General features: G+C 39.9%; 1 protein-coding gene across 1 annotated transcript; it reads left to right on the top strand.

Moving 5' to 3' along the window:
* Positions 1-1,425: 1,425 nt before the first annotated feature.
* On the top strand, positions 1,426-8,977 carry si:dkey-88e18.2 (interleukin-12 subunit beta). Its single transcript, XM_046345171.1, has 8 exons — positions 1,426-1,612; positions 5,264-5,345; positions 5,666-5,902; positions 6,156-6,258; positions 6,608-6,798; positions 7,153-7,301; positions 7,412-7,522; positions 8,760-8,977. The coding sequence occupies exons 2-8, from the start codon at positions 5,264-5,266 to the stop codon at positions 8,889-8,891; spliced, it is 1,005 nt and encodes a 334-aa protein (XP_046201127.1). The 5' UTR covers positions 1,426-1,612; the 3' UTR covers positions 8,892-8,977.
* The last annotated feature ends 1,574 nt before the right edge of the window (positions 8,978-10,551 follow it).

Raw genomic sequence — 10,551 nt, 5'->3', positions numbered from 1 at the left:
ATCTAAACCAGATATATTGTGTGTTATTCTCCTACATTCAATTCACATTTACACAAACTTCAGAGTATTTTCTTTCAAATGGTACCAAGAATATGCATATCCTTGGTTCTGTGCCTGAGCTACAGGCTGTTAGATGTGGGTATGTCTTAAGCGGAAATTGCACAAAGGAGGGGGGAGGGGCTGCAAGAGGTTTTAACTTGAAACTCATGCACCACTTATGAAGTGATTTGTTTTACAATCAGATGAAAACATGACCGGTTGTGTTCATGCCGCATTAAAAGGCATTTTTACATGTCTTCACTATAAAACCCGTTAAGAAAATGTGGAGGTCCTGTGAAAAATACTATGCAAATGCCCATCCAACTGATTAATTTTGGCGCAGGCCTTGTGTGCACACCGTGCCCCAAACCGGAGGGTTTTCCTCTAAAAATATTTGATTGACGAGAATCACTACAACACCCTCACACGTCACAAATTTAAAGATCTAATCTCAGATGGAACTGTGGTGAAAGTGCACACACACACACACACACACACACACACACACACACACACACACACACACACACACACACACACACACACACACACACACACACACACACACACACACACACACACACACACACACACACACACACACACACACACACACGCAAACTATGAATGTATAAAAATATAATGTCGTAGTGGGACGTGTGGAGTTCTCTCTGAACAAAAGACCCATAGACATTGAACATGTGAATGATGATTTAATGTGTGTGTGTACGTGTGTGTGTGCATATGTGTGTGTGTTTGGGGTCAGTAGTTAGTTCTCTAGTTCCACCCATCTAAAATAAACCTCATAAGGTTGAGACAGAAACTGTACTGTGAGAGATAAAAGATAAAAAGCCTCATGTGGACATGTTTCCTCAAAAACTAGTTTGACTTGCAAATTAATCTATGTATGACACAAGTGTTGAATGCTAAAGAAGAGAAAATGAAAGAAGCTCAGGTGAAATATATATAGAAAATATTTAATGGAAAATTGAATAATATATGTAAATATTATCTGATGTGAATATGAATATTGTACCTGCTGTATCCCTGACCAAAAAAGGAACAAAATAAATGAAATATTGGTCATAAAAAAGAAAGCAAGGAGAGATGACATTGCTGTATGATAGAGGGGAGTATGGGGTGGGTGTAGGGAGTGCCCCGAACTGGAGGGTTTTCTTCTGAAAATATTTTGTTGACGACCATCGCTACAACTCCCTCACACGTCACACCATTAAAGATCCTAATCTCAGATGGAACTGTGGTGCATGTGTACGTACACACAAACCAACACATACCCACACACACGTGCACACACAGTTCTACTAGTACTAATAGTTTACTTATGAATTGCACCCAACTTCATCCTCCCCCAAATCCCCACCCACCCTCTAATCTTCCAAAAGTCCGTGGCAAAGATGTGTGGGCAGAGGCTGAATAGCACACAGTAGCCAAACATATAAAACAGAAGGACTTTCAAAAAATTAGAGAAACTCAAGTTGACTCTTTGTGACAAGCTTGACCGAGCAGACTGCCAACAATTTATCAACGTGACCAGCGCAACTTCAGCATAACGGTAAGCGCAAGACCTGAGCAAACTTATGGGCTGTGAACCAATTCAATGGGAAATGTATTAATTAGAACTGAAAACATAGGTTATTACATTTCAGTAAATCTTTTTTTTGCATTCAATGAATAGCTAATTTTCTGTGTTCATGTAGGCTCATCAAAGGCCGTACTGTAGTTTGCATTGAACTTTTTTAATTGAAATTCTATATTCTGTGTTTAATTAGGCTTAATTCCCCTTTAGGAAAAAAGCAGTTACAAACTTTTGGCATGGTGCAAACCTTCAGTAGGCTAAATCCTACCCAACGATTATATCACAACGTGATATATTTTATACACTGAGGATACAAACATTGGGAACACTTGCTCTGTCCATGATATAGACTAACCAGGTGAACGCAGGTGAAAGCTAAGATTCCTTATTGATGTCACTTGTTAAATTCACTTCAATCAGTGTTGTTATGGTCTAATGTTGTTATGGTCTAATGGTCTAATGTTGTTATGATCTAATGGTCTAATGCTGTTATGGTCTAATGGTCTAATGTTGTTATGGTCTAATGTTGTTATGGTCTAATGGTCTAATGTTGTTATCGTAGAATGTATGCACACATGACTGTAAGTCGCTTTGGATAAAAGCGTCTGCTAAATGGCATATATTATTATATTATTATTATATTAACATGAAGGGGAGGAGACATGGATTGTGTATGTGTGCTATTCAGAGGGTGGATGGGCAACACAAAAATGTAAGTGCCTTTGAACGGGGTATGGTAGTAGGTGCCAGGCGTACTGGTTTGTGTCAAAAACTGCAACGCTGCTGGGTTTTTCATGCTGAACAGTTTCCCATGTGTATCAATAATGGTCCACCACCCAGAGGACATCCAGCCATCTTGACACGACATTGGGAAGCATTGGAGTCAACATGGGCCAGCATCCCTGTGGAACGCTTTTGACACCTTGTAGAGCCCATGCCCCGACGAATTGAGGATGTTTTCAATACGGATGAATTGAGGATGTTTTCAATATTAATATTGAAACATCCTCAATTCGTCTGGGCATGGACTCTACAAGGTGTCTAAAGCGTTCCACAGGGAAGGTGTTTCTAATATTTGGTATGTTTGTATGATGATCTATTATATTTGAGAGCATATCCAAGGTTCCTAATTCAAACTTTATATCAGAGTTTGCCTGCTCTACCTCTTTCTGGAGTCTGGGTGTGTAATGTTTTTCAGCGAATGGCTACAGTCAGGTCCACAATTAAAGATGAACAAAAAAGACGGCATAAAATAAGTAATACAAATACTGAGCTACAGATGACATGAAAATAGTGCTCTTGGCCATGCACACCAGCGGTGGATTTGGAGTCGAAAAATGGAAGCATATGCAGAAAAGTACCTCACACCAACTGTAAAATAAGCTGGTGAATCTTTGATGTTAAGGTGCTATTTTACTTCCACATATTAGGGTCAACGGCATCATGAACTTTACCAACTTTACCACCTGGTTGCCAAGTGGATTTTCCAGCAAGAAAATAACCCCAGGCTATAATCACAATCTGCAAAGAAATGGTTAATTGACCACAAAATCAACTTTTTGTAATGGCCATCTCAATCTCTGGAACTTGAACATCATTGATAACCTATGGTTTGAAACTAGAAGGGGGCAGTCCATAAGAGCAGACACATTATATCAAGGATCTGGAAAGTTTCTGTATGGAGGAATTGTCTAAGATCCCTTCCAATTAATTATATATTTTTTTACCTTAATTTAACTAAGCAAGTCAGTTAATGGGGCTAGGCATCCCGCTACCGGGACAACTTCCGGTGAAACTGGAGGGCGCGCAATTCAAATAAATAATCATAAAAATGATGGATATTAAACATTTAGGTACACACAAGTGTCTTATATCGGTTGAAAGCTTAAATTCTTGTTAATCTAACTACACTGTCCGATTTACAGTATCTATTACAGCGAAAACATGCCATGCGATTGTTCGAGGACATCACCCCACGTCAAAATATTTTCTCCACCGGCAAATTCACAAATAGCGATTAAATATTCACTTACCTTTTGAAAATCTTCCTCTGAAAGGGTCCCAGCTATAACATGTAGTGTCGTTTTGTTAGATAAAATCCTTTTTTATATCCCAAAAAGTCTGTTTAGTTGGCGCCATCGATTTGAGTAATCCACTCATTCAACTTGCAGAGAAAGGAATCCAAAAATCTACCCCTAAACTTTGTTTCAACAAGTCAAAATATGTTTCTATTTACTCCTCAGATACGCTAAAATGTAGACAAACTATAATTTCTTACAGAAAGAAGTATGTTCAATAGGAAACCGATTTTAGCAGGTCCTGTCTTCAAGGCACGCGCAAACACAAATTTCCAAGACTGCGTCCTACTAAAACTGCTGACACCTTGTGGAAGCCATAGGAATGGCATCCACGGAGCTAATTTTCAGTATGCCCTTATACTTGCCATTGTAAGAGGATGGTCTCTCTCAAAAAAAATTCAGGTTGGATTTTCTCCTACCATATCTATTGTGTAATATTCTCCTACAATATTTTAACATTTCTACAAACTTCAAAGTGTTTTCTTTCCAATGGTACCAATTATATGCTTCAGGGCCTGAGCAACAGGCAGTTTACTTTGGGCATGTCATTCAGACAGGAAGTGGAGAAAAAAGGGGTCTTAGCCCTAAGAAGTTTTAAGAACAAATTCTTATTTTCGATGACAGCCTAGGAACAGTGGGTTAACTGCCTTGTTCAGGGGCAGAACATCTGATTTTTACCTTGTCAGCTCTGGGATTCAATCTTGCAACCCTTCGGTTACAAGTCCAACACTCTAACCACTAGGACACCTGCCGACTCAATGTGTTCTCCAAGCTCATAAAACATTTTAGAAAAAGGCTCAGTGTCTTTATCCTCACAAGGGGAGTGGGCTAGAAAATTGAATACAGCGATGCCAATAATTTTGACTCCTATCTTTTTTAGATATTTTTTATTAAACAAAATGTATTTCTTTGAGCAATTGTATTAGTATAATAATATAAACATTATCCAATCCATATTATCTCACAGGGTTAATATAGATATGCCTATGTTTTATTTTACAGTCCTGCGTAGTCAGTCCTGTTTGTTAGCTATTATTTACTTAAGAATTATAATGCTTTAACAATAAAGTTTCTTGTACTTCCTTCCAATAATTAATCACATTGAGTAACTGGTATAAATAATGCCATATGTAGGCCAAGTGGAGCAAATTGCTTTAATGAATTCCCCAAAAAACAAGTTCAGATTAGGTACTGGCTAGTTTGTCATATAATTATGATTAGAATAGGATAAATCCATGTAACTCCAGGTAAAGGCTTCCCATAGGCACAGATCTATAGTCTGTTAACCCTCCAGAAGTCCTAACCCTAACCATTAGGGTGAAACAGTAAACTGATCTGTGGTCTGCTTACTCTCCAGAAGTCCTAACCCTAACCATTAGGGTGAAACAGTAAACTGATCTGTGGTCTGCTTACTCTCCAGATGTCCTAACCCTAACCATTAGGGTGAAACAGTAAACTGATGTTAGATTAGTATCTCTACAGTCATCTTCACCCTACTCCTGTATACGGTGTGACTTTCTCTCCCCCCTGTACTTTCTTTCCTCTCCAGATGACTGTCGTACCATGGCTCATCATGCTCCTCTGTGTTATTCTACCGAGAGTGAATGGGGTCACCTCCTTCCATGAACTCTGTGAGTGTGTGTTTGTATGTGTGTGTGTGTTTCTCTCTTCATCTCTGAGCTGTGTGTGTTCCTGATTGTAAGTATCAATGGTTTCTGCCTGTATCTCTTTATGTATACTGTACTCTCAGTGTTTTATTGTGGATCTAATTGAAGCCATTGTGGATCTAATTGAAGTGTGTGTGTGTGTGTGTGTGTGTGTGTGTGTGTGTGTGTGTGTGTGTGTGTGTGTGTGTGTGTGTGTGTGTGTGTGTGTGTGTGTGTGTGTGTGTGTGTGTGTGTGTGTGTGTGTGTGTGTGTGTGTGTGTGTGTGTGTGTGTGCGCCCCTGTAGACATGGTTGATAAGGGGGACAATTTGGTGACTCTGACATGTCCCACGGCATTCTCTGGAGCTATGACGTGGAAGTACGAGGGAGAGACTGAGGATTTAGACAAAGCTCAGGTCCAAGGCCGTAACCTGATACTGAATGAGGTGGACTGGTATGGAGAATACAGCTGCTGGGATGGAGACAAGAAACTAGGATCCATCTATCTACTGGAGGAGCTGAAGGACCCAGAGGAACAGGACGGTGTGTGTGTTTGTGACAGAGAGAGAGTTTATTGCCCACATGTCTCTACCACATGTCTGGTTGTTCATGTTTGTATGTGTGTGTGTGTGTGTGTGTGTGTGTGTGTGTGTGTGTGTGTGTGTGTGTGTGTGTGTGTGTGTGTGTGTGTGTGTGTGTGTGTGTGTGTGTGTGTGTGTGTGTGTGTGTGTGTGTGTGTGTGTGTGTGTGTGTGTGTGTGTGTGTGTGTGTGTGTATGCTCTGCCTCTCTCTGTAGATTATTTAATCAGCTGTCGGGCCAAGTCTTATGGCTGCACCTTTAACTGTAGCTGGACCCACAGTGAATTCACAGCTGTCCGTCTTGGGCTGGGCCATGACTGGTAAGTAACACATACACACACACACACACACACACATACACACACACACATACAAACGTAGCCTTTTTCATCGTTTTTATTCAGACACAGACAGACATTCTTATTTAATCTGATGTGCACTGTACAGATGTAGGATATTAATTTGAGCACTCTTTTGTTACTGAGAATTTCAAACTTAAAGTCTATTAGTTTTAACAAGGCTTCTAAAGTTTGTAATTTCCACTTTGAAATTAAAATGTCCATTAATTAGAATCCACATAAAAATTCACATTTCCTGTCACTGCAGGATTATTTTCCTGCTGTAGCAAACTCCCTCAAATTAAAACTCTACCTCTGTATGTGTCTCCAGTACTGACAGCCAGGAATCTTGCACCTGGGTGTACCCAACGAACAGCCTCCAAGATGGAGGGTTGGAGTTTGAACTGACACATTCGCTTTCACCCTACACTGAGGAGGCCGCTCCCCTAGTGGTCACTGTTGAGGCCATCACCAGGCAGGAGTACCTCAGGAAGACTAAGAGGTTCTACCTACACGACATTGGTGAGTGTATCCACCTATCCACCTAGGTGGTATTAAAACCAAGTACTTTCATGGTACTTCTTTCCAGAGTAAGGAAAGGCTTAAAACACAATTCATTTCCGTTTGTTTGCAAATCTCATGTGTGTAAGAATGTTATGTGTGATTACCCAAACCAAAAACAAGTATCACAGGTCTATGTAACAATGTTGAATTCACAAGGAAGCTAACGGAAGCAAATGGACCTGAAATCTACGTGAATTTGTCCTATATGCTTGTTTTCGTTTTTCCAATGTAAAATGTTTCGCTTCGGAGCAACCTTTTTGCTGCATTGTGCACTAATAAATATACCCCTGCCTATTATATACATGTCCACAGTCCAGCCAGACAGTCCTGCAGGGATGAAGTGCCAGGTGATGGATCAGAGATTGAAGGTGAAAGTAGAACCGCCAGCCACCTGGAACTGTCCGCCCAGCTACTTCCCTCTGGAGCACCAGATAGGATACATTTTTAAAGACAACGGAAAGGTACAACACACACACACACACACACACACATGCAAGGTTATGCACACATTGACACACACTGGAATTTTGGAATGAAACCATAACTCTCTCCTTTGCCTTACGCTCTCTAGGAGGAGCACTCTATGAATCCTCTCATACCGAGAGGGGTCAGTAAGCTGAGGGCCCGCTCCAGAGACCCCCTGGTCCCTTCCCCCTGGAGCCAGTGGACCCCCTGGAAAAATGTAACCAACTAAGATATGATAATAATAGAATAATATATGACATTTAGCAGATGCTTTTTACAGTATCACTTCATTTCTACTATCGCCCTCCAACGTAAGCTACCATTATTTCTTCAGGCACTGGTTATCATAGCCTTCTAACAAATATGTAAATCTTCAAAATGGTAATTATTGACATATTTATTGAATTATATACTTATCTATTTCATAATAACTATCTGAAGAAAGCTACAAAAGGGTTAACAACAACCTCTATCCTGAGCACCATTGCAATCCTGGTTTACAGTGTACAAGTGTGTGATGTGATATCTGTCCCTTTATCAATGTATCTTTGTGGTGTTTTTTCTGTGTAGGCTGATGGTTTGGCTCTGTCTCTTTGTACGTCACAACTATTGCTATTAAAAGAGCTGTGAGTTTCCTGCCTCATACTTCTGTTTCCTTGTTTGTATACTGTATACTATGTATATATATATGTGTTGGGAGGTGTACATACAGTATATGTGTTTTTGTTGATGTTTGGTATTATTGTAACATATTAAACGTGAACTTGATGATTGTATAGTAATCAAGAAATGGAAGAAAGCAAAAATACTCTATATAATTTAACCACAAAACATTTTACACTAGTCTCATGGATAAGCCTGCTACATAGACACTGATGTAGCATCTGAGTCATTTCTGGGCTAATGTGTTGTGTACTGTGGCGCAATGTGAAGGGTAGCCTATTCACACTTATTCCATCACATCCTGTTAGACCAAGAAACACACACACACACACACACACACACACACACACACACACACACACACACACACACACACACACACACACACACACACACACACACACACACACACACACACACACACACACACACACACACACACACACACACACACACACACACACACACACACACACACACACACACACACAGAGAGAGAGAGCTGCTAATGGCCAGAGTAATAGAAGTCGATGTGTTTGATACCTTTCCATTCATTCCATTCCAGCCATTACATTGAGCCCATCCTGCTATATTCATCTCCCACCATCCTCCTCTGCCGCACGCACAACACACTCGCACAGACAAACACACACACACATCAGATGAAATATTTCCTACAAGTTTTGTAGAGTAAGTGATCTTTGTTGTGTTTCTTGAATGAGGTGCCCAAACAAAATAACCATCTGGTTGGCTTATGGATAGGAAACACTCTACCATTTACCTTATTACAGGTGGTTACGGGAGGCAAAAAGGAGGAGAAATGCAAAGAGAAACGCAAAGGAAAAGATAGCATCTGCTGCAAGACTGGAGAAAAGAAGAGGACCAAGACTAAGTCGAGATCTGCATTCACTGCTAATGAATAACGGACATCGTGCGTCTCTATTGTCGTATCACTATGTGTTTCTGGGATCTAGACAGTTAAATATGTCAATAAAATGTAATATTCAACATGTTCCTAAAAAGTAGTGATGATTATGGACTTTCTACATCCATGTAGTTTGTCTATAGAGTGGATGGTCCTCATGCAGACATGGTTTTACTCCTGCAAAGTTCAGATGAAAATGCTAATCTGATGAATGTGACCAGAAATTATTTTTTTATCTACTGTGTAAATTAGATCACAACATCAATGTATCAACACATACAGGTTGTTAAAGGGGCAATCTGTAGTTCAAACCAAAACAAAATGGACACCTGCCACTGTCTTGGTGTACAGGCTGAGTGATGGGGCTGGAGAAATGTAACCACTCCAAAATTCAGAAACAGAGCTGTCTATAGCTGACAATCTATGTAGTTTTAACTATGTTTCGAGGCTAAACCGTGTTTGCTTACAATTACACTTGCTTACAAACAATAGAGTAAGACAAGCTTATTATATTTGGGGGCACCATTTTATTTTTTATTTACAGAGAGCTTCGGGCACACTCCAACACTCAGACATAATTTACAAACAAAGCATTTGTGTTTAGTGAGTCCACCAGATAGGGGGCAGTAGGGATGACCAGGGATTTTCTCTTGATACCTGCCTGAATTGGATCATTGTCCTGTCCTGCTAAGCATTCAAAATGTAATGAGTACTTTAGGGTGTCAGGGAAAATGTATGGAGTAAAAAGTACATTATTTTCTTTAGGAATGTAGTGAAGTAAAAGTAAAAGTTGTCAAGAATATAAATACAAAACGAAAGTACAGACACCCCAGAAAAACGACATAAGTAATACTTTAAAGTAATTTTATATAAAGAAAGCTATCACACACACACACACACACACACACACACACACACACACACACACACACACACACACACACACACACACACACACACACACACACACACACACACACACACACACACACACACACACACACACACACACACACACACACACACACACACACACACACACACACACACTGCATGTTCTTGAGACATTCAACCACTGTACACTTCCTGTTTCACACTGTGTATTTCTCGACATAGCTCATTCTAATATTTCTACTAATTATACACACCACATATGTATTTATGTACTGGAATATTGATATAGCTCACTCTAATATATCTAATGCTGTTCATACCATTCTTCGTTTAATATCTTGTGAAAATTATTCTGGTGTACATATGGATAGAACGCATTTGGATTACTGTTACAGAGATATTTGGGTTGTTAATTAGATTAATTCTGATGTTTCTTGATTGGTTTCTTGATTAATTTATTTGGTATTATTTGTAAACTTGATTGACATTTTACTGCATTGTTAGGAGCTAGTAACATAAGCACTTCACTGCACCCGCTATAACATCTGCTAAACTGTGTATGCGACCAATAAACTTTGATTTGACACACACTGGCGCTTGCGTAGCCACACTCACCCATTCCCTTTCAACCTACACTGAGGAGACTGCTCCCCTAGTGGTCACTACTGAGGCCATCACCAGGCAGGAGTACCCCAGGAAAGACCAAGAGATTCTGAGCAGGAACCCCCTTCATAACAGGTGGCATTAAAACCATGCACTTCAAT

This window comes from Oncorhynchus gorbuscha, linkage group LG04 (genome assembly GCF_021184085.1).
Source record: "Oncorhynchus gorbuscha isolate QuinsamMale2020 ecotype Even-year linkage group LG04, OgorEven_v1.0, whole genome shotgun sequence".
In the NCBI taxonomy this organism is placed as follows: Eukaryota; Metazoa; Chordata; class Actinopteri; order Salmoniformes; family Salmonidae; genus Oncorhynchus; species Oncorhynchus gorbuscha.
This window is presented reverse-complemented; position numbering and strand designations above follow the sequence as displayed.

Excerpts from the sequence above, each read along its gene's own strand:
- si:dkey-88e18.2 (XM_046345171.1), top strand. The coding sequence starts at position 5,264 with ATGACTGTCGTACCATGGCTCATCATGCTCCTCTGTGTTATTCTACCG. Across the intron at positions 5,346-5,665 it reads CACCTCCTTCCATGAACTCT|ACATGGTTGATAAGGGGGAC; the intron begins GTGAGTGTGTGT and ends GCGCCCCTGTAG. Across the intron at positions 5,903-6,155 it reads GGACCCAGAGGAACAGGACG|ATTATTTAATCAGCTGTCGG; the intron begins GTGTGTGTGTTT and ends CTCTCTCTGTAG.